Source organism: Drosophila rhopaloa, unplaced genomic scaffold (genome assembly GCF_018152115.1).
Source record: "Drosophila rhopaloa isolate 14029-0021.01 unplaced genomic scaffold, ASM1815211v1 contig_167, whole genome shotgun sequence".
Taxonomy (NCBI): domain Eukaryota; kingdom Metazoa; phylum Arthropoda; class Insecta; order Diptera; family Drosophilidae; genus Drosophila; species Drosophila rhopaloa.
In genome coordinates this window covers 3,282,067-3,305,672 of record NW_025335047.1, presented here as the reverse complement: position 1 = coordinate 3,305,672, position 23,606 = coordinate 3,282,067, and the positions used below count along the sequence as shown (strand labels likewise).

The 23,606-nt window shown below is 45.7% G+C and overlaps 1 protein-coding gene across 1 annotated transcript in view; it reads left to right on the top strand.

Moving 5' to 3' along the window:
* Positions 1-23,606, top strand: part of LOC108046809 (dynein axonemal heavy chain 10) — a 39,251-nt gene that overhangs the window by 13,579 nt on the left and 2,066 nt on the right. Inside the window, exons 17-42 of the mRNA XM_017126706.2 lie at positions 356-574; positions 638-772; positions 1,968-2,389; positions 2,605-2,800; positions 3,910-4,143; positions 4,501-4,606; positions 4,981-5,101; positions 5,428-6,172; positions 6,229-6,756; positions 7,245-7,403; positions 7,825-7,935; positions 8,648-9,478; positions 9,572-9,664; positions 9,742-9,902; positions 9,974-10,298; positions 11,843-12,031; positions 14,736-15,386; positions 15,453-15,595; positions 15,665-16,029; positions 16,085-18,390; positions 19,040-19,111; positions 19,841-20,306; positions 20,684-20,826; positions 21,054-21,384; positions 21,449-21,580; positions 23,240-23,451. Coding sequence (XP_016982195.1) covers positions 356-574; positions 638-772; positions 1,968-2,389; positions 2,605-2,800; positions 3,910-4,143; positions 4,501-4,606; positions 4,981-5,101; positions 5,428-6,172; positions 6,229-6,756; positions 7,245-7,403; positions 7,825-7,935; positions 8,648-9,478; positions 9,572-9,664; positions 9,742-9,902; positions 9,974-10,298; positions 11,843-12,031; positions 14,736-15,386; positions 15,453-15,595; positions 15,665-16,029; positions 16,085-18,390; positions 19,040-19,111; positions 19,841-20,306; positions 20,684-20,826; positions 21,054-21,384; positions 21,449-21,580; positions 23,240-23,451 — 9,396 coding nt within the window. The remainder of the gene's footprint in view (positions 1-355; positions 575-637; positions 773-1,967; positions 2,390-2,604; positions 2,801-3,909; positions 4,144-4,500; positions 4,607-4,980; positions 5,102-5,427; positions 6,173-6,228; positions 6,757-7,244; positions 7,404-7,824; positions 7,936-8,647; positions 9,479-9,571; positions 9,665-9,741; positions 9,903-9,973; positions 10,299-11,842; positions 12,032-14,735; positions 15,387-15,452; positions 15,596-15,664; positions 16,030-16,084; positions 18,391-19,039; positions 19,112-19,840; positions 20,307-20,683; positions 20,827-21,053; positions 21,385-21,448; positions 21,581-23,239; positions 23,452-23,606) is intronic.

Genomic DNA, 23,606 nt, shown 5'->3' with positions numbered 1-23,606 from the left:
TCTCGCGGGGATTGCGGCAGGCAATGGGATTAGGGCTGAGGCTGCGCTGCCGACTTTGCATTTCCGCTATTTTGCGTTCTTTCTCTGCAATTCTGTTTTGTTTCCTCCCATTATTATTTCCTTTCAATGGCATTTTAATTGGATTTTTCCGCGCGCTCAACCATTATTGTCAATTGTTAGCGGCGACGGCGCTGCCGTCAGCGTAAAATGAATTAACTTGAAGTGTTTATCATTTGAATTAGAGCGCAAGACGGATGTGGTGGGGACAGAGTCCATTCGCCGCCCCACCCCCGAATCCTGCTACTTTATGCTGCACTAACCACGTTCTATTTGCGCTTCTCCCTTTTCCGGACAGTTGGCCGACTTTATCAAGGATTACGATGAGAACGGACCCGGTTCTGTGGGTCCCGAACTGGAACGAGGCGTGCGCCTAATGGATCCCTATGGCCAGAAAATTGCCGAGCGAGAGTTACGACGCGAGGAGTTGGCCAATGCAGAGCGGCTCTTCGACATGGCCATGGTCGATTACCACGAGTTTGCGCGGGTCCAAACTGAGTTCGAGGGATTGCAGCAGGTCAGTTCTTACCTTGCTATCTTTTTATCCATAAAAGATTCCTAAACCGTACCCCCCTTGCAGCTGTATAGACTTTACAAGGCGCAGAAGTTCGCTCGCGAGGGCTGGGGCAAGACCTTGTGGGCCGATCTGGATCCCAACGTGCTGACTGAGGGCGTTGAGAGCTATCTGAAGGAGTTCCGGAAATTGACCAAGGCGGTAAGCATCTCCGGGGTGCGGAAAACTTTGCCAATTAAACAAAGTTTTTCGGCCTGCTTGGATTTTCATAAAATTACAGACGCCTCGGAACAACAAAAGCAAAATACTTTTGAACTGTGAACTCACTGTGGATGGAAAGGCGTCTTGTGATGCCTCTTTAAGGCCAAGGCATATCGGTCCATTCAAATAACCAAAAAAAAATTGTCAGAATATAAAAAAATATGAGGCTTCCAGTAGGTTGGCTTCCTAAAGAGTGCGAAAGTGGGAAACAATTCCAATGATTTCCATTCACTTGCTGGGTATTTCCCTTATTCATACCTATCTTTATATGAGGTTTCCTCAAGCTTTGCTTAAACAAGAAACGAGAATTTTCTGGACACGCCTTGCAGCGACAAAATTTTCGCACCTAAACTGATTATGACAAATTGATTTATTTACTTCACTAACAAGTTTTTGAGGAATTTCGCTGGCCGGGCCAAAAGTTTGTTGCAGCCAAAACTTTTCGCCCATCGCCCATACAAATGAAGTGGGCGTGTCCTCCAGAGACAGGGGTGAAAAGAGTGGGGGGTTTTCTAGGTGGTAGCTGCCATCATAACTCCGACGGAGAGAATATTAGTATGGCAAATATTTCAAAGCACCGCGATTAATATAAATAGCGTAGAGGCTGCAAACAAATTTGAATATAATCATTCGACACGCACATATTTTAATGCAGTTTTATCGCGCATAATTTCGGATGCCAGGCCCTAAAGCACAAACTACTGAGAGGCTCTACATAATCAGCGTCCTAAAATGTAAATCAATTTGTTCAATATTGAAAATAATTAAAATGCCAGCGGGCTGTCCCTGTCGCCTGCCTGCCCTCCCTTCATCCACCCTCGTCCTTTTGCCATCGACTTGTTGACAGTGTTGCTGTGTTGCTGCTGCTGTTGTTGCTATTTCAATTTATGTCCCTGAATGGTCCGGAGTGCCATGCATTTTGCATGTGCAAACAAACGGACAGCAGCCCGGAATGCAAACAGAATGCGCTTTTGGCTAACAGCATAGCTAAAACATAACCGAGACCGAAAAACCGCCGGCCACAGGACGCTCGTTCGTCATAATTCAATGGGGGCGACCACGGGCAACGCGACCACACTATTGTTTCAGCTGATTTTCAGCAGCTAACTAACCAAACCGCCCCATTCGTTTTCAGGTGCGCACCCTGCCAGTTGGCGTGCAGCTGGAGATTCACATGAAACAGTTCAAGGGCACAGTACCGCTGATGGTTAGCCTCAAACATGAGGCGCTCAGGGAACGCCATTGGCTGCAGTTGATGGATAAGACGGGCCAATATTTTGACATGTCGCCGGCTCGTTTCACCCTTGAGAACATGTTCGCCATGCAGCTGCACAAGTACCAGGAAATAGCGGAGCAGATCCTCACCAATGCCATCAAGGAGTTGCAGATCGAGCGAGGTGTCCAGGCGGTCATTGAGACCTGGGCGTCGATGGCCTTCAAGACCTTCAAGCACTACAAGGGCTCCGATGACCGCGGTTGGGTGCTCGGACCAGTGGATGAGATCATGCAGATACTCGAGGACAATGCGATGAACCTACAGTCCATGGGAGCCAGTCAGTGAGTTTATTTCCTAATTAATTGAATTATTATCCAAAACAATAACCATTTATAAGGGTATACTTTCTCATTTAAATTGAATTTTAAATTATTCTACTTATCAAATCGAGGGATTAGCTAGCTAATGTCTGCTCTAATTGAACGAGTTTTGTAAATAAAATATTGTTGTACTTACCAATTTATTTCCCTATATATTAACCGCATTTATTTGACAGGTTTATTGGCCCCTTCCTGGAGACGGTGAACAAGTGGGAGCGCACCCTGGCCCTCATCTCGGAGATCATCGACGAGTGGCTGGTGGTGCAGCGCAAGTGGCTCTACCTGGAGGGGATTTTCATAGGCGGCGATATTCGCACCCAGTTGCCGGAGGAGGCGCGGAAATTCGATGACATTGACAAGTCGTACCGCAGGGTGAGTGAGTCGTGCTATTTGCTTGTTCTGGTTATTTGGTTATTTGGCTATTGGGGTATTTGGCCACCGAAAGGCTGACAGAGCGCACACTTAGTATCTGCTACAATTTATTTGAGTTGATTTAATGTGTGCCGACAATATGGCGACTCCTTACTTAACGGTAAACATAATACGCATGCAAACGACTGCTTTTGTGTATGCGTAATTGTGTGGCTCGGCACACACTCACACAATCACACAGATCCGAATAACCAAGGACCAGAAACTTCCACATTACACATACGCAACGTAAGCCCGAGCAGTGTTTACAAACGCCAAGCACTTTCACCTTCCACTACTGCCTGCTTTCTCCCTGGTGTGTAAGTGTGCGTGTGTGGATAGATTTGTGTTTGTGTTTGGCGCTTAACTTCACTTAACCTTGCCAACCACTGGCTTCCTTCGTTTGCTTTACGTTTCATTTGCAACATTTGCCGCCATATTTGATGCCATTTGTGAAATGATTTATTATTTTGATTTGCTCTCGACATTCGTGTTAAGTTCTATACACTCTCGCTGGCGAAGGGCCTCTTGTTTGGCTTGATCGACTTTGAGATCCTTTAATTGTAGTGCCACTCGAAGCTTAAAATTGCTTTACAAACTTTGAGTGTAAATAAATGTTGGTTTATAACAAAGTTTTAATCGTTGTTTAAACCTACTCTTATTGCAAGTCCTTTATTAATTAAAACACTTTACCTGATCCCTATTAGAACCAACTTTAAGTATGCTAAAAATTTATGAATTTTTAATAAAGGCAGATAGATTATTCTAAAGTAATGAAAGTAATATCATAACAATTTTAAAGAATTGTATTTCTTCATTTGCTAACTTTTCTTCAAAACTAAAATAAATATGTTTCACAAAGTTAAATATATATTTAGCTTGGATATCTTATTATAGAGCATAAAATAAATCACATATTGTGGCTTGGCGCTTTCCCACTTTCCTTTAATATGTTTGATTGTATTTGGGTTGGTCGTTGCGCTCATTGCTTTTCATAATAATTTACTGCCCTGACTGGCGATGCCGGTGCCTGCCTCCTGCTTCATCTTCCCCTTCTTCATCCATTGCAGATCATGGTCGATTGTGCCAAAAATCCGTTAGTGGTGCCATTCTGTACAGTACCCGGTCGCTTAGTGGAAATACAGGGCCTGGGCATTGGCTTGGAAAATTGTCAGAAGTCGTTAAACGAATATTTGGACTCGAAGCGTCGCATTTTTCCGCGTTTCTATTTCATATCCACCGATGAGCTGCTCTCCATCCTGGGCAGCAGTGAGCCATCTGCAGTTCAGAACCACATCATTAAGGTGGGTATACTATGTATTGGGGGGTCACGGCTTCAAGTTGGTGGGCGGTGATGCCTTTTGGTTCGGTGGTGGCAACAACAGATTTGCCAAACTGCCAGTGACATTATTTTTATGTATATATGTGGAGGAGAGTCTTGCCATAAAAGTTAATGTCACTGTTTATTCGTTCTGGCCAATGTCCATGGCGGAAATTACGCCAATTTCTGCAACACATGCATGGCTTTTTGGGTCCCTTGAGCCGTGGTAAATTTTTATGAATTTATTTCGGCTTATAAATAATATTTCTTTCCTTCCTTTTCCCCCCTCCGTTTGCATTGATTTTGCAATTTTCATTTGACTTCCCGCCCCGGTCGGCAGATGTACGACAATATCAAGTCGCTGCGTTTGGTCAAGGAGGGCAGCCAGACGATTGTTACCGCCATGATTTCCAGCGAGGGCGAGGTCATGGAGTTCCGGCATTCTGGTAGGTATACGTTGCTCCGCATCCGCATCTGATTCCGGGGAACCGGCAATCTGGACAATCCAGTACAGGGCTCCACGCACTGATTGCCAATTTTAAAATTGAACTTTTTTATGGCAATATTGTCTGCTGGCTACCGACTACTGACTACTGGCCAATTTCTTTTAATTAATTTGAAGCCAGTCGCAGCAGTTGGCATCGCATCGGCATGGGCACATCAGCCATGCTGCTGTAGATGATTGCTTCTTCTGTTCTTATTGCCGTTGCTGTTGTTTTATTGTTGTTGTATAACACTTATTGATATTGGCAACTGGGGTTTATTTATGCGGTTATTGTCTCTTCCTTTCGTTTGCCTCCTTCCGCCGGTTAAAAAACAGCCCGGGCAGCGGGACGCGTGGAGTACTGGATGAACGATGTGCTGGATGAAATGCGCCGCTCCAATCGCTTCATAAACAAGACGGCCATCTACGACTTTGGCACAGATCTGCAAATTTCAAGGTAAGTGGCACCGTCAGCTGGGCATAAAACATATTTTATGCCTTCTGTCCTGCGCTCGCATCCTTCTGGGCTCCGCATCCTGGGGCCTCCGGGAGTGACACTTCGGCAGCCAATTCCTTTTATGGCCGGCGATTTACATTGCGGCAAGCGAACTCGTCGAACTCTTAGCCAGTTCCCATTCCAACTGGGACTGTATAATTTTGTCATTTCGCGCGATTTATTATTTTGTTTAAGCCATGGGGCGCATGGCCGGGCATATTTATGGCCAATTGTATTAAATTGACAGTCATTGGGCACTTTCGATTTCGACTTTGTTGTGTCCACAGGCCCGACTGGCTAATGAACTACCAGGGAATGGTGGGCCTGGCTGCGAGTCAAGTCTGGTGGACGGCCGAGGTGGAGGAGGCCTTCGACCAGGCCCAGAACCACGGCAACATGCGCGCCATGAAGGACTTTCTGGGCAAGAACAACTACCAGATCGAGGAGCTGGTCCTCAAGGTGCGGTCCAATCTTTCCCGCAACGATCGACTGAAGTTCAAGGCTCAGTGCACCGTGGACGTCCATGCGCGGGACATCATTGATAACTTTGTGCGAGACAATGTCCTGGATGCCAGCGAATTCAGCTGGGAGAGCCAGCTGCGTTTCTACTGGGTCAAGTTCTACGACAACCTGCATGTCCTCCAGTGCTCTGGTAGCTTTGACTTTGGCTACGAGTACATGGGTCTCAATGGTCGCCTGGTCATTACTCCCCTCACGGATCGTATTTACCTGACCATCACCCAAGCGCTGCTCATGAATCTTGGAGGAGCTCCTGCAGGTCCAGCTGGAACTGGCAAGACTGAGACTGTCAAGGATCTGGCCAAGGCCATGGGGCTTCTCTGTGTGGTCACTAACTGCGGCGAGGGAATGGACTACCGGGCAGTGGGCACCATACTCTCTGGCTTGGTTCAGTGCGGAGCTTGGGGATGCTTCGATGAGTTCAACCGGATAGACATCTCGGTACTCAGTGTGATATCCACCCAGTTGCAGACCATCAGAAATGGTTTGATAAGGAAACTGGATCGGTTTGTGGTAAGTACAAATAAGGTATTTGCCTTCTGCTCTATTTAATATACGTATCTTTTTAGTTTGAAGGCGTTGAGATACATTTGGATCCCAAATGCGGCGTGTTCGTGACCATGAACCCGGGTTACGCTGGCCGCACAGAGCTGCCCGAATCCGTAAAGGCCCTATTCCGTCCAGTGACATGTATTAAGCCCGATCTGGAGTTGATCTGCTTGATTTCCCTTTTCTCCGATGGCTTCCTCACCGCCAAGGTGCTGGCCAAGAAAATGACTGTGCTGTACTCCCTGGCGCAGGCACAATTGTCCAAGCAATGCCATTATGATTGGGGTCTGAGATCCCTTAACTCCGTGCTGCGGATGGCAGGTGTGATGAAACGCCAGTCGGAGGATCTGCCCGAGGCTGTGGTCCTGATGCGAGTGCTGCGCGACATGAACTTCCCCAAGTTTGTGTTCGAGGATGTGCCTCTGTTTCTCGGTCTCATCAAGGACCTGTTTCCGGGCATTGATTGTCCGCGCATTGGTTATCCAGACTTTAATGCCGCCGTGCGTCATGTGCTGGTCAACGATGGCTACATACTGCTGCCCGACCAGGTGCGTCCTTGCGTCCAAGTTTGTGCCCCGTCACTGGCGTGTTGACAGTGGCAACAACCCATAGTCGTCAGCCGTGTCACTCTCCTGACGGCCATCACTTTGACACTTTGTAAATTGCGCCATGTCGCATAATCGCAAATGAAGGAAATGTTACAAAGCATTTTTCCCCAGACCCTGCGTCTGCCTTCAATTTCAAACTTTGCCTCTGCTTCAACTGCCGACAATTTTCACTAATACAATTTTCCCTTTCTTGTTCTGTCTTCCATGCACGCTGTTCTCTCGAACTCCTGGCAAAATCCTTGCCGCTTTCATCAAACAAAATGTTGCACAAATGTCCGGCCACCTCCTGCCGGAAATGGACAACTGCTGGACATGCGACATGTCACCCTGCCTTCTGTCGGGGCAACATCATTTATGACAACTAAATCCCAACGATGGCAACGCCTCCGTCCTTCGTGCGCAACCCACAACCCACAACCCGCTGGCAGGAGGACAAAGTGGTGCAAATGTACGAGACCATGATGACCCGGCACTCGACCATGTTGGTGGGCCCAACAGGTGGCGGGAAAACTGTCGTCATAAATGCCCTGGTCAAGGCGCAGACCCACATGGGCCTGCCCACCAAGTGCCTTGTGCTTAACCCCAAGGTAAGTGGACCTCTGGCTCCATCCCCTAATTCCAGGCAGGCGCACAAATTGCCTCCCCCTGCGAGCACTTTTAGTTTCCTCCGCTTTTCAGTCGGGCTGCACGCCCTTTATGAGCTTTGGTGCTTGTCCTTTGGCCCCTTTTTCCTGTCTTCAAATTGCACTTCTCTCTGTTTTTCGCATTTTGCCTTTGCAAATCGGAGTTTTTAAGTGCTTATAAAATTGTTCAATTGCTTGCACTGTAATTAGTTGATGCAATATTAAGAAAAAACATTGATACTCGAATTGGAAAGCTCTCAAATTTCGGTTGAAAGAATTCAGACAGTTTTCCATGTGGTCGACTTTCATTATTGTGCATGTATAACTTTAACCAATTATTATTGTACCATATGCGAGTAAGTTTATCATCACATTCGTTTTGCAGGCCTGTTCTGTGATTGAATTATACGGTTTTTTGGATATGGAAACGAGGGACTGGATTGATGGATTGTTTTCAAATATATTCCGTGAAATGAATAAGCCCATCGAGCGTGAGGTACGTAAATGTAGGGGTTTTTGGGTGGGATTAGGGGGCTAGCCAGGAAAACACCTGGGCAGGTAATGTCGCCACCAACCCCACGGGAATTAAAGTGCAGCTTCAGCGAATCCGCATCCGACGACCATGCTCAATGTCATTTCGGGTTCCGACTCGAATGCAAGTGCTTGGTGGCTGCACCGCATCATTCATGCGGAAATCGCGTGCATACAGTAATAAGCCGTGATTGCAGAGCCACCTGTATGTAGCATATACGTTTGAGTATATGCAGTTTAAAGAATTTTTTGAAAAAAAGTATAAGTTAGGGGAATCTTATGCTAATTTATTGTCTTGATAAAAATGTAAACCGAATATTTACTATATTTGTTTCTAATACTTACACAATTTTCTTATCAGTCTAAACATAGGCTTATTTTAGGATATTTTAACGATTTTTTGGTCCTTTAAATTGCAAGTCTTATTACGTTCCATTTGTCACACTTTTGTGTAAAGTAATTTGAAGGGCAGTTTAAAAAAGTTCTTGTCGGTTTCGGTCTATTTTTTACCGAGTGAATCTGCACCGATTTCCGCATCCAAGCCCATTCGTTCGGCTCTGCAGAGTAATCATGCGAGGTTGGTAAGCCGACTGGGGCGCTGTGTCAACGGGAACTCCGGTGACAGGCATTGTATAACGCACTTAGGCTAATGCAACCCAATGCCAACCCACCGACAGGAGCGACGATACGCCTGCTTCGATGGAGATGTGGATGCCCTCTGGATCGAAAACATGAACTCGGTGATGGATGATAACAAGCTGCTGACGCTGGCGAACGGCGAGCGCATTCGTCTGGAGAACTACTGTGCCCTGCTGTTCGAGGTGGGCAATCTGAATTATGCCTCGCCAGCGACGGTCTCCCGGGCAGGAATGGTTTACGTGGATCCGAAGAATCTGCGCTACAGTCCGTACTGGCAGCGTTGGGTCTTCAGCCGACCCGAGGCCCAGCGGGAACTGCTTAACGACTTCTTCGAGAAGATCATCACACAGTCCATAGCCTTCATTCTGGAGGGTCTGGATGGCACTACCCAGGGCAATCCCCTGAAGCTGGTCATCATGCAGACGGACCTCAACATGGTCACGCAGTTCTGCAATCTCTACGACGCCCTGCTGCCCAATTACGTAATGGACAGCAAGAACTACGATGAGCCCGTGCTGCAGACTTACAATACGGACAGCTTGGAGTGTTGTTTCCTGCAGGCCGTCTACGGATCCATGGGCGCCTGTCTGGTGGAGAAACATCAGGTCGTATTCGATGAGTATATGAAGCGTATTTCCGGCTTCCCGCTGGTACAGGACACCCCGGAGAATCCCGCTTCTGGCGGACAGTTTCCGCAAAGCAAGCCCACGCTGTACGACTACTTCTGGGACGTCAAGGAGAACGTTTGGAAGGCCTGGGAGTGGGTGGTGCTGCCGTATACGCATGACCCGCAGGTGAAGTTCAGCGAGATCCTGGTGCCCACGGTAGACAACACGCGAACCAACCGAACGCTCAGCCTGATGAGCGAGGTGAGTGTGGGTTCGGGAAGGTCATTACTCCGGCTTCCTGGATATGCCTTATTAATGTTTGTCCCTATTTCGTTCGCAACTCCGTTTACACAGATCAAACGACCCGTTCTGCTTGTGGGCGAGGCAGGAACATCAAAGACGGCCACCATCATGCAATATTTGCGCAATCTCAATCCGAGTGTCAACGTAATTGAAAAATCTCTCTGACAAATGTCGCGTTCCCAGCTAACATGGCGACCCCATCCTTTTCGCATCCCTTTCAGGTCATACTCAATATTAATTTTTCATCGAGAACCTCGTCGCTGGATGTGCAGCACACCCTGGAGGCGGCCGTGGAGAAACGCACCAAGGATACGTACGGGCCCCCGATGGGCAAGAGAATTGCCTGCTTTATTGATGACATGAACATGCCGCAGGTGGATGAGTGAGTTCACGTCGCTAAAGCAGGCGAATAGAGTGATGAGCCCTGTGTCACTTTCCTTCCACCCCCCACAGATATGGCACTCAGCAGCCAATTGCCCTGCTGAAGCTATTCTTCGAACGCGGCGGAATGTACGACCGCGACAAGGACCTCAACTGGAAGAAATTTAAGGACCTGACCTTCTACGCGGCCATGGGAACGGCAGGGGGCGGTCGAAACGAGGTGGATCCGCGATTTATCAGCATGTTCTCCACCTACAACATCGTGTTCCCCAACGATGAGTCCCTCATCCAGATCTACTCCTCCATCTTCAAGGGTCACATGCAATACGTGAAGTTCCAGGACCAATACATGCTCATCGCCGACATGATTGTCCATATGACGCTGAAACTTTTTAAGGTAAGTCAATGTTTTTTAGAAAGGGTGTCACAGAAATCACATAAAATTTTAATAGGATTTAAAGTTTAATTGTATATTCGAAGTTTATTCAAAAGAATAGTACTTCCTAAATTTAAAGAAATATGTGACTTATTTTATTATTTGTATCTTAAAATCTTGGCAGTAATCATTATCTTTTTAAGTACCTATGTTAATTCTTTAAGTAAATATGTATTGTCCAAGAATTTGTAGACATACGGTAGAATTTCGATTAGTAAACAAATGTTTGTGACATTTTGCATAAGTCATATGAAATTTCTGTGACACCCCATATAGGCGTCTTCGATTGAATATATTTATCTGCTTTTGTAGAATTATTTTTAATATCGAAGAACACCTTGACTGCATTCAGGGTAAATTCAGTAGAAGAAATCAATTCCTGCATAATGCTTTAAGGCCTCTCACAAATTTTATGAAATTCGATTTACATATGCAAATAACGACAATTTTTCATAATCTGCTTTGCTGTGCCGCCCACCATACGCCCCCACCCCGCACATCCCGTCTCGCTGTACAATGGAAATGGAAATTATTCAATGGTCTGTAATGCACTACGACGTCGGGCTTCGTCCTCTCCATCGTCCTTGTTCTCAATCTCGTAGCTGCTCCATTGGTTTTTCGAGTGCAACTCAGTGCCGTAGACCCGTGCCACCCGTACTTTTGCACCACTCCACTCCAAAAGCCACTCCACTCTGCCCTCACAATGGTCACCCGCCTCGACGGCTGCCTAGTTGACTGTATCTGGGCCTCCGCCTCTGGCTGTAAATGTGGCTGTGGATGTATCTGTATCTGTATCTGCTCGTTCCCTGCCGTTCGTTGACTATCTCTGCCGGAATATCTTGGCCGGAGCGAAATTTGATTATGTTCAAGTATTGAACTGTAGAGAGATGGCTCTTTTCGTAGCTCCTGTGGGCGTGGCACGGGCCGAGGCATTAGTTTATGGTCCTTTTAACAATTGTTGACACTAAAATATTATCGCATTTCATTGCGTACAGATAAAAATGCATTTGTCGCCGCAATTGCCACAGGCAGCCACCCTTTCCATATCCGAAAAATGTTGGGGAAAAATGATTTACTCACACCTGCTACTCCTTCGTCCTTCGTCCACCGTCCACCGTCCAAGTTGCAAGCTCCAAGCTCCTAGTTCGTATGTCTTCTTTACACACTCAGGGCTAGGATATTAATGCCCCACGAAATGGAGTGAAATGAATTATTTGAATAGAATTGCCGTTACTCAGATGCGCGCTGCTGGTGCGTCCGCTGCAACTCGATAATGGCTGTAAATTCAGCAACTTGGCAATGTCCCCAAAGGGCGGAGCGTGTGGGAAGTCCTTGCTGCGGCTCTTGTGAACGCATATTGCTAGTCGAGATAAAATTGATTTGTGTGGCGTTGCCGCTGTGTTTCCAGGGGGCCCTCCTCCTGGTGTGCGGGGTGTTTGGGTTGCCGGATACATGGGCCATTGTCTGGCCTGGCCTGCTTATGCTAATTGCTTCCTCTTCCTCAGATGGTGATTGTGGATCTGCCGCCAACCCCCTCCAAATTTCATTACATCTTCAATCTGAAGGATCTGTCGCGCATCTTCGCCGGATTGCTGCTGATCGAACCCACTTGTTTCAAGAGCCTGAGGGACTTGATCAGGGTGTGGCGCAACGAGTACACCAGGATCATCTGCGATCGGCTGATTGCCGACAACGTAAGTAGTAAATTGACAAAATATCATAAAAAAGAAAACTAGAAACAATGCTATATCAATAGCAATTAACATTTTCATTTTAAATGATGTTTAGTAAATGTTATAGTGCCACATTCCTTATCAGATAAAGTTTGTTTAAATTAAAAATTATGAACTTCTTTATGAGGCAATTAAAATTTGACAAAGAAACCTTTAAATAAATCTTGCCAAATTGAATCCGATTTTTTTTTGATTTTGGCCCATTTCCATGTTAGTTATTTCCAAGTTTCCGTTGAATTGTAATGAGGTGACCCCCAATTGGACTACCAGAGTCCATAACTTAACCAATTTTAATCAGAATTTAAAGTGACATACAGTGTGACTTGTGGATTCATTCTCTAAAAATCTGCATTCAAAATTTTCATTTTAACGTTGATCAAATTTTTGACCATTTTCATGTTAGTTATATCCAAGTTTAATAAGGTGACACACAATTGAACTTCCAGAGTCTATAACTTTAACAAATTTAATCCGATTTCAAAATGACATACCTCTAAAGACTTGTGGTTTCATTCTCTAAAAAGCTGCATTAAAAATTTTTAATGTAACGTTTATCAAATTTTGAACCGATTTTCATGTTAGTTATTTCCAAGTGTCCGATGACTTGTAATGAGGTGACCCCCAATTGGACTTCCAGAGTCCATAACTTAACCAATTTTAATCAGAATTTGAAGTGACATACATCTTAGGACTTGTGGATTCATTCTCTAAAAATCTGCATTCTAAATTTTCATTTTAACGTTGGTCCAATTTTTGACCCATTTTCATGTCATTTATTTCCAAGTTTCCGATGTGTTGTTAAAAGGTGGCCCACAACTGGACATCCGGAGTCCATAACTTTACCAAATTTTATCCGATTTGGAAGTGGCATATCTCTTATGACTCGTAATGTGATTCTCAAAAAATCTGCATTCAAAATTTTTACTTTAACGTTGGTCTAATTTTTGACCCATTTTCATGTCATTTATTTCCAAGTTTCCGATGTGTTGTTAAAAGGTGTCCAACAACTGGGCATCCGGAGCCTGTAACTTTAACAAATTTTATCTGATTTGGAAGTGGTATATCTCTTTAGACTCGTAATTTGATTCTCAAAAAATCTGCATTCAAAATTTTCACCTTAACGTTGGTCTAATTTTTGACCCATTTTCATGTCATTTATTTCCAAGTTTCCGATGTGTTGTTAAAGGTGTCCAACAACTGGGCATCCGGAGCCTGTAACTTTACCAAATTTTATCCGATTTGGAAGTGGTATATCTCTTTAGACTCGTAATTTGATTCTCAAAAAATCTGCATTCAAAATTTTCACTTTAACGTTGGTCCAATTTTTGACCCATTTTCATGTCATTTATTTCCAAGTTCCAATGTGTTGTTAAAAGGTGTCCCACAACTGGGCACCCGGAGCCTGTAACTTTACCAAATTTTATCCGATTTGGAAGTGGCATATCTCTTTAGACTCGTAATTTGATTCTCAAAAAATCTGCATTCAAAATTTTCACTTTAACGTTGGTCCAGTTTTTGACCCATTTTCATGTCATTTATTTCCAAGTTCCGATGTGTTGTTAAAAGGTGTCCCACAACTGGGCATCCGGAGCCTGTAACTTTACCAAATTTTATCCGATTTGGAAGTCTTTAGACTCGTAATTTGATTCTCAAAAAATCTGCATTCAAAATTTTCACTTTAACGTTGGTCCAATTTTTGACCCATTTTCATGGCATTTATTTCCAAGTTTCCGATGTGTTGTTAAAGGTGTCCAACAACTGGGCATCCGGAGTCCATAACTTTACCAAATTTTATCCGATTTGGAAGTGGTATATCTCTTTAGACTCGTAATTTGATTCTCAAAAAATCTGCATTCAAAATTTTCACTTTAACGTTGTTCCAATTTTTGACCCATTTTCATGTCATTTATTTCCAAGTTCCGATGTGTTGTTAAAAGGTGTCCCACAACTGGACATCCTGAGTCCATAACTTTACCAAATTTTATCCGATTTGGAAGTGGCATATCTCTTTAGACTCGTAATTTGATTCTCAAAAAATCTGCATTCAAATTTTTCACTTTAACGTTGGTCCAATTTTTGACCCATTTTCATGTCAGTTAAATCAAATTTTGGATCGATTTTCATGTTAGTTATTTCCAAGTTTCCGATGACTTGTAATGAGGTGACCCGCAATTGGACTTCCAGAGTCCATAACTTAACCAATTTTAATCAGAATTGAAAGTGACAGACATCTAAAGATTCTTGTGGATTCATTCTCTAAAAATCTGCATTCAAAATTTTTAATTTAACGTTGATCAAATTTTGGACCCATTTTCATGTTAGTTGTTTCCGATTACTTGTAATAAGGTGACCCACAATTACACTTCCAGAGTCTATAACTTTACCAAATATAATCCGATTTTAAAGTGACATACCTCTAAAGACTTGTGGTTTCATTCTATAAAAATTTGCATTCAAATTTGTTATATTAACGTTGATCAAAATTTTGACCCATCTTCATGTTAGTTATTTGTAAGTTTTTGATGACTTGTAATAAGGTGACCCACAATTGCACTTCCCACTTTACTATATCCTTTCTTGTTTGTATATTCATTACAATATATTTTGCTTTCATATGGTTAAACTTATGTACTTACTTAGCCTTATTCGCATTCCTTAATTGTAGGACATCGCAAACGTAAGGCGTAACCTGGCCGTGGAGGTGGGCGAGCGTTTTCCGCCATCCTTCGAGGAGGAGCATGGGTTTATTGATGCAGTGGCGGCGGAGGCAGAGGCGCAGGCTCGTCTTCTCTACGAGCCGTCCAAGGGAGAATTAGACGCCGGTGAGGAGGAGGGCGAGGAGGAAGAAGAGGGTGAAGAGGCACCACAGGTGATTCTTTCACTCAAGGATTACGTCCTGCGGGATCCGCTGCTCTTCGGGGACTTCCGCAACTTCACCAACGAATCGGAGGCTCGATTGTATGAGGATCTGCTGGACTACAACTCAGTTTACTTTCTGTTCACCGAGATCCTCGAGGAGTACTGCGAACGGAAGCAAAAGATGACTCTAGTTCTGTTCGAGGACTGTTTGGAGCATTTGACTCGAGTTCATCGCACACTGCGTATGAATCGCGGACATGTGCTGCTCATTGGAGTCGGCGGCAGTGGCAAGAAGTGCATCACCCGCCTGGCCGCTTTTGCCGCCGAATGCGATGTCTTTGAGATCACCATTTCACGTGGCTATAATGAAGCCGCCTTCCGCGAGGACCTCAAGGTCCTGTACACCTTGGCGGGCGTAAAACGGAAGAAGGTCGTCTTCTTGTTTACGGGAGCACAGGTGAGGCATGGTTTCACCATTTTATGAATACCCAAACTTAAAAATTACGTATTATATTTTTGTTAGGTGGCAGAAGAGGGTTTCCTGGAGTTGATCAACAACATCCTGACGGTGGGTCAAGTACCAGCACTGTTCCCAGATGAAGATAAGGATGGTATTGTTAATCAAGTTCGCAAGTTTGCAGAAGAAGATGGAGTTTCTGCCTCTAAGTGAGTGGTCTATAAAACTTCAGATTAAACCTACAATATTTGTTCTGCAATGCAATTTTTATGCTACAGAGACGCGGTTTGGGGCTACTTCCTGCGCACCTGTGCGGAAAACCTGCACGTGGTCCTCTGTATGTCTCCGGCTGGCGATGCGCTGCGCAATCGTTGCCGCAACTTCCCGGGCCTCATTGGCAGTACCTACATAGACTGGGTGTTCCCGTGGCCACGACAGGCGTTGTATGCGGTGGCCAAGCTCTTCCTCACCGAGCACCGCTTGATTCCGGCCACTCATCGAGAGGCCATCGTTGAACATGTGGTCCATGTCCACACCACTATACAGCAGTACTCGAAGGACTATCTGGCCAAACTGAGGCGAAACAACTTCGTCACGCCCAAACATTATCTGGACTATATAAACACTTATAGAGGATTGCTGGGTACGTGAAAAAAATAATAGACTTGAAATGATAACTTATCCTTTATATTTTGCAGAGGAGAAGGCAAAGTTTATCACCCAGCAACGTTCGCGTCTCGGCGAAGGCATCAAAAAAATCGAGGAGGCTTCCGTGCAAATCGACGAGCTGCGTATTATAGTCACGGAGCAGAAGAAGAACGTGGCCGTCGCCTCGGAAGAATGCGAGGCCATGCTGGTAACCATCGAGTCGTCCACGCAGAAGGCCAACGTCAAGAAGGCTGAGGCGTCGGAGAAGTCCGTTGAGGTGGAGATAAAGGGCAAACAGATTGCCATTGAAAAGGACGAGGCCGAGGAGATCCTGGCCGAGGCGATGCCAGCCCTCGAGGAAGCCAGGTTAGCTCTATCCCAACTGGAAAAGGCGCAGATCACCGAGATCCGATCCTTTGCCACGCCCCCGGCCGCCGTGCAGGTGGTCTGTGAGTGTGTGGCCATTCTTAAGGGCTACAAGGAGATCAATTGGAAGAGTGCCAAGGGTATGATGAGCGACGTGAACTTCCTCAAGAGCTTGATGGAGATGGATTGTGAAGCGTTGACCCAGAAGCAGATAACCACGTGCCGGCAGCACATGAAAACTGGAAACCTGGACGACATGGCCAAGATCTCCGTTGCCGGTGCGGGTCTCCTTAGATTCGTAAGGGCCGTGCTGGGCTTCTTCGATGTGTACAAGGAGGTGAAGCCAAAGAAGGAACGCTTGGACTTCCTTGTGGAAGAACAAGATGTGCAGATCAAGCTGCTGAACCACTTAAACTCCGAAATCCAGAAGCTGGAGGAGAAGCTGAACCAGTTGAACGAGAACTATGCCACGTCGATGAAACAAATGCGTGCCCTCACCGAGATGATGCAACAGGCGGAGCGGCGCCTGATCGCCTCCGACAAGCTGATCAGCGGCCTGACCTCCGAGTTGATCCGCTGGAGCAAGGAGATGGCCAGTCTGGGTCAGCAGCTGATCGACAGCGTTGGCGTATGCCTGATCAGTGCCTCCTTTTTGGCCTACACCGGTGCATTTACCTGGGAGTTCCGCAAAGCGATGGTCTTTGACGATTGGTTGGAGGACATTGTGGCTTTGGGAATTCCTATACAGCTACCATTCAAGATAGATGGCTATCTCACCACTGACGTGGAGATCTCGCAGTGGAGCAACGAGGGTCTGCCGCCGGACGAGCTGTCCATCCAGAACGGCATCCTCACCATGCGTGCCTCTCGCTTCCCGCTTTGCATCGATCCCCAGCTGCAGGCGTTGCAGTGGATTCGCAAAAGGGAGTTTCGCAACAACCTAAAAGTGCTCTCCTTCAGTGACTTTGACTTCCTTAAGCAGCTGGAGATGGCCATCATGTACGGGGTGCCCGTTCTCTTCGAGGATGTGGATGATTACATAGACCCGGTGATCGATGACATCCTGCAGAAAAACATTCGCATTCAAGGTGGGCGAAAGTTCGTCATGCTGGGAGACAAGGAGGTGGACTGGGATCCCGGCTTTCGGGTCTACCTGACCACCAAGTTCTCCAATCCCAAGTTCGACCCGGCTGTATACGCCAAGGCACTGGTTATAAACTATACGGTGACCCAAACAGGACTAGAGGATCAGCTGTTGAGCGTGGTGGTGGGCACTGAGCGACCGGATCTGGAGGCTCAGCGCGAGTCCTTGATCGCGCAGACCAGTGAGAACAAGCAGCTGTTGCAGCAGCTGGAGGATTCTCTGCTCCGAGAGCTGTCCACATCAACGGGCAACATGTTGGATAACGTGGAACTCATCGAGACTCTGGAGAACACCAAGACCAAGGCGGGCGTCGTCATGGAGCAACTGAAACTAGCAGCGGACACGGCGGCAGACATTGAGGTTTTGCGAAATGGATATCGTCCGGCGGCCAAGCGCGGAGCGGTACTCTTCTTTGCCCTCTCGGACATGGCCACTGTTAATAGCATGTACCAGTATGCATTGGCTGCTTACCTAGACGTCTTTGTCTACTCACTGCGCAAAGCTGTGCCGGATGCCAGTCTCAACAAGCGGCTGAACAACATCATTAAGACCCTGACGGAGAATGTGTACTGTTACGGCTGCACGGGCATCTTTGAACGGCACAAGCTGCTCTTCTCCTTCCAAATCGCCACCAAGCTCGCCCAGCGGGATGGCATCCTGCTGCAATCGGAGCTGGACTTCTTCATCAAGGGCAGCATTGCGCTGACCAAGAGCGAACGCGCCAATCCCTGCAAGTGGCTGAGCGACAAGAGCTGGGAGGATGTGCTCAAGTTGAGCTTCGATTTCCCGGAAACTTTCGGCACCCTGCCAGACCACTTTGGTCGCTATCTGACCGAATGGAAGGAGGTGAGTTCGAATTGGTTTAGCTCAGACAATAACAAGTGTTTTTTGCTTTAGTTTTTGAATTTTTAAGAGCAATGGATGGGCTATGAAAAATTAAATAGATAAGAATAACTTAATCCTCCTTTTAAAGTATAGTTTAAACGACATTTAAACGCTGAAATAAAACAGCTCCTGAACCTCAAAGGAGGTTCAAGAGTATACGTTGTTAAATGTTCATGTTTTCCATATTTTTTGTATTTTCTTTTCCGATTTTCCCGCTGCTCGCTTGGGTGCATCATCTTCAACGTCAACGTCAACTCCGATGCCGTTATCAAATTGCTGTTACTGCTGCTCTGTGGACGGTGCTATAAAATGCACAATAACAACAACAAAAACGATGGCACAACAACAATAAACAACCGCCAACCCAACAACCCAACAACTTGGACTCGGATGGTCGATGGGAACGAAACTGCTTCTGCTCCTGATTCTGATTCTGACTGGCATGTGGCATTCACTGACTTCCGTTCCGTTGCCGACGCTCATTTTGCCTGCACTTATCGCCATCGCCATCGTCATCCGAATGCCCATGAACTGGGTGCTCTGGATTCTGGGTACTGGCCTTGTGTCCTGCGTCCTGTGTCCTGCGTCCTGCGTCCTGCCCGTCGCTCAGTGGTTCGACTTGGAGAATCCTGAGGAGGTGGCGTGTCCGGGCGACTACAACATCAAATGCAATGCATTCCAGGCAAGTGCTGCGTCCTGCCGCTGCTGTGTATTCACCCACTCGCTTTGCATGCTTTCAGCTTCGAGTGGTCCTGGCCAGGAGCTGCTCCTCCAACCCAAGCTTCAGATGCTCCTCCTGAATTGCCGTTGCCGTTGCTGTTGCTGTTGCTGCTGGTGTTGGTTTGCCCGTTTGCCATTGAGCGTTATTGGATTTCGTACTTTATGCTCGCTTCTAGTGGATTATTATGTACAAGCCAGGCACAAACCCATACCCACACCCACAACTATACCCAAAAGGACACCACTTTGGGGGGCGTTTAGTTTTACTCGACTTTTGCTACGTCCTGCAACTTTGGCGCACATTTTCCTCTCAAGTTATTAGCAGCCTGTTTTTGTCAGCCAGCATGCTGGCAGTATCTCTATATATGGATGTCTCTGTGTGCCAGTGCCTGTGCCTGTGTGCATTACCATATTTTATCAATTTTCCAAACCATTAGATGAGCGGCAATTTGCGCCCGCAGTCGCACTTGAAACCAGCGCCAAGCGAAGCGAGCCCAATTTGCACTTGAGTTGTGCTAGAAACCGCAGAAACGATGGCAACACACCCAAAGGCAACAGCAACGGCAAGAGCAACAATGGAGCAGCTACTGGCCAACTATGGAGGACTGATGACGAGCTGTCGTCGGCTCATTGTCACTTGGATGGTATTAAAATGTCTAAAGCCCAAGGATTCCGCCCGTCTCGCCCACAGAAATTAATGTTCCTTCGCTGCTTCCGCGTGGATCGCATTTTCCGGAGTATAAATCAATATATCGTGGAAACGATGGATGAGTTCTATATCATGCCGCCTGTGGTGAGCTTTACGGCCATTTACGAACAGACCTCTAGCACGATTCCGGTGTGCTTTGTTCTGAGTGCCGGTTCGGATCCGACCAACGATCTGATCAAGCTGGCGGATACTATTGTTGGTATGTCCAATTTCTGCCACATTTCGCTGGGACAGGGCCAGGAAAAGGCCGCCCTTCGCCTACTCGATGGAGCTGTCAAACAGGGAATGTGGCTGATGCTGCAGAATGGACACCTGCTCATCAGATTCGTCCGAGAGCTGGAGAAGTATTTGGACCGCATCGAAAATCCGCATCCGGACTTCAGACTGTGGATAACCACGGACCCCACGCCGACTTTCCCCATTGGAATTCTTCAGAAGTCTTTAAAGGGTGAGTGGTGCCATATTTAATTACTTTACTGCACTTGGAAAAACATTAACATAAAATTGGCAAGATTAATAAGTTGGAATTTATTTTTTTTTAATGGAAAACGAAAACGGAAGCTAACTTCAGCAATAATGTTCACATACTGGAATTTCTACTTCCTTAAATTCGACATAAAATTTCAAATCAATTGGCACTCACAGTTAAAAAATGTAATTTAGGGAAATCTTTATCCATATAGCTATAAAACTGAGAGACTAGTTTGCGTAGAAACGGACAGACAGATATGGCTAAAATTAAACATTATAATAATTATTAAAAACATTACAATAGATTTATAAATTTTTCTGGGTTTTCTGACAAGTATACTCCTTCTTCTACAGTGGTTACTGAGCCACCCAACGGCCTGAAGTTGAATCTGCGCTCCACGTACTTCAAAGTGCGCCAGGAGCGCCTCGAGAGCTGCTCTCATGTAGCCTTCCGACCGCTGGTCTATGTGCTGGCCTTCTTCCATGCCGTCGTCCAAGTGAGTTAACCATCAGTAAGCCATAGATATCGCTATTTACAGTCGGAGCCCAGCTGGTCGAGTGTGTGGAGTCGTTTATTTATTAATCTCTTAATTTCTAGCAGCTGAAAGCTTTTCAGAGTTGCACAATTGATGGAGCCGCGGCAGCAGCAGTTGCAGCAAATTGATATTGATCGTCTATTTGGAGGCACTTCGATTAATTTGTGTAACCTTTTTCCCATCCGCAGGAGCGTCGCAAGTACGACAAACTGGGCTGGAATATAGCGTACGATTTCAACGACACGGATTTCGAGGTGTGCACCGAAATCCTGCGGACATATCTAACACGCTGTGGCACCGGGAAGATACCTTGGAACAGTTTGAAGTACCTAATTGGCGAGGTGATGTATGGAGGACGGGTCATTGACGATTTCGACCGGCGCATTACCAACTGCTACATGAACGAGTATATGGGGGACTTTCTGTTTGATGAGTTCAAAGTGTTCCACTTCTATGAGGACGAAAACGTGGACTACTGCCTGCCGGAAGAGGACACCATACTGAAGGAGGACTATATAGGTGAGCGGAGGGCAGTGAGTAGTGGTTCCCTGGGCTATTTACATATGTAATGCATTGATAACAGCGCACATCGACAAACTGCCGCTGGTCAACAAGCCGGATGTATTTGGGTTGCATCCGAACGCGGAAATCGGTTATTACACAATGGCGGCACGCAACATTTGGAACAGTTTGATTGAGCTGCAGCCGCAGACTGGTAAGTGGCCTGGTCGGAAGAGCCATCCAATATTTAACCGCCATATACCCGCGGGCGGCCAATCTGCTCGAGAGATAGCATCACCCACAAATCCCACATTTTACCCTGGTTATCACACGTTCGCTCCCCGCGCGCTATCCGTTGATAATTCGAATCGGAATCGGAATCGGAAAAAAGTAATGATAATAATATAATATAGATATGCGAGCACGAGCAGCGCCCTGGTAAATGGTTCAATTTGCATGAACGTGTGCCAATTGTCAGCCGTTTATTACATTTTATCTTGTTGATTTTCATTCCAACGCTCGCGCTCTGCTATGCAATGTTGTATTTTTGGCATGTTGAATTTTTAATTTAATTTAATTAATTAGTTGCGGTTTTGCAATTAACTTTATTGCATGCGCCATTATTGCCGGCGCACAACAGCAATGCACACATTAAAAATTAAAATAGAACCACACACGTGGCCCACATGGGTCGGGTCAGATTGGAGGGCAAATTACATATACACATCCTCATCCGCACTCCCATCGGTATTCACTCACTTTCATCGCACTGCCGCAAATCGCAGCGAATCGAGTTCAAACCTCACCGCACCGACCGCCATCAGAAGTACCAAAAAATGGTGAAAACGTCACACAAAAGTCGATAATTTTGCGTTACGGGCTTAAACGTGTTAAAACCGTCATCAGAGTGCACTTTCCATGCCACACCCCCTTAACTCCCAACTCCCAAAACACCCACACAACCCTCCCACTTTGCACACCACCCGCTCACAATCATGCATATTTATATATGTGTGGCCTTGTAAATAATTGTATATACAATTTGGAATACTTTTTTAAATATATTCGCACACACGAAGTGACCAAGTGGACACCAACCGAAGTCAATCCTGGTAAAGTATTCAGCGTAAACAGAAAAAACCCACCTACAATCGCCCATTTAGTGTAAATAAAAATAATAATAAGAACAAATATTTCCACTGATTAAAAATCGAGTTTAACCATTTTATTTCAATTCATGGAGATACGCACCAAGATACGATCGCGCCAAAAATTCAGCTGCAGGGAATATTTAAAACTCTACTAATGAATTTAAAAAGCGAAGTTATTCATACTGCCTGCAAAGAAATTGTACATTTTAAATTACCTTTAAATATTTTTAGGGAAATCTTTGGCTCAAAATGAATGAAATTAATACTTTTTATAGCTTTATTACTACTAATTCAAAAAATATTGAAGGTTTCTAGCCAATAAAAATATAAAATATATAGAGTTACCTTAGTAGAAACAATTTTTAAAAACTGGCATTGATTATTTCAATGTCCTTTATCACCAATATGCTCGACGTCTCATCGAGTAGCTCCCTGAAAAATGGCGATAATTTGCATATTCATGAGCTTTAGTATTTGCTAATTGACACTTTAGCAAAAAATAAAGCAGGGACCGAAAAAATTCTATTTGGGTGCCAGATAAAAAGGCAAATTAATAAAATCAACAGAAATAAAGGGGGAGATGAGGGATTTACGAAAAAAAGGCAAGTGGAAAAACCACAGGCTGTGCATACATTACAGCGGCATTTTCCTTGCCTTTGTCCTGACACCTGCCAGAACCACAATCCCCACTCACGCTCCTCCTGTTTTTTCGGTGCATCCAGGTGAGGGAACTGGAGGAATAAGCCGCGACGACTTCATCGACTCGGTGGCAGCCGGCATACTGAAGAAGCTGCCACCCGCCTTTGAGACTTGGCGCATTCGCAAACAGATCCAGATGAGCCTGTCACCCACCGGGGTGGTCCTTCTCCAGGAGCTGGACCGCTTTAATCTGCTGGTCGTGCGGATCAAGAAGACCCTGGAGCTGCTCCGCAAGGTAACTAACTGTATGCATATATGGGGGATTTTCTCGTATATGGCTGTCAATAGAGGCCGCACATAAATCCTTCAGCCTTGTTTTGCATTTCGCATTTGTTTATGCATTTGCCAACTTGGCCGGCGACCAAGCAAACAATGTCCAAATTTGAATGT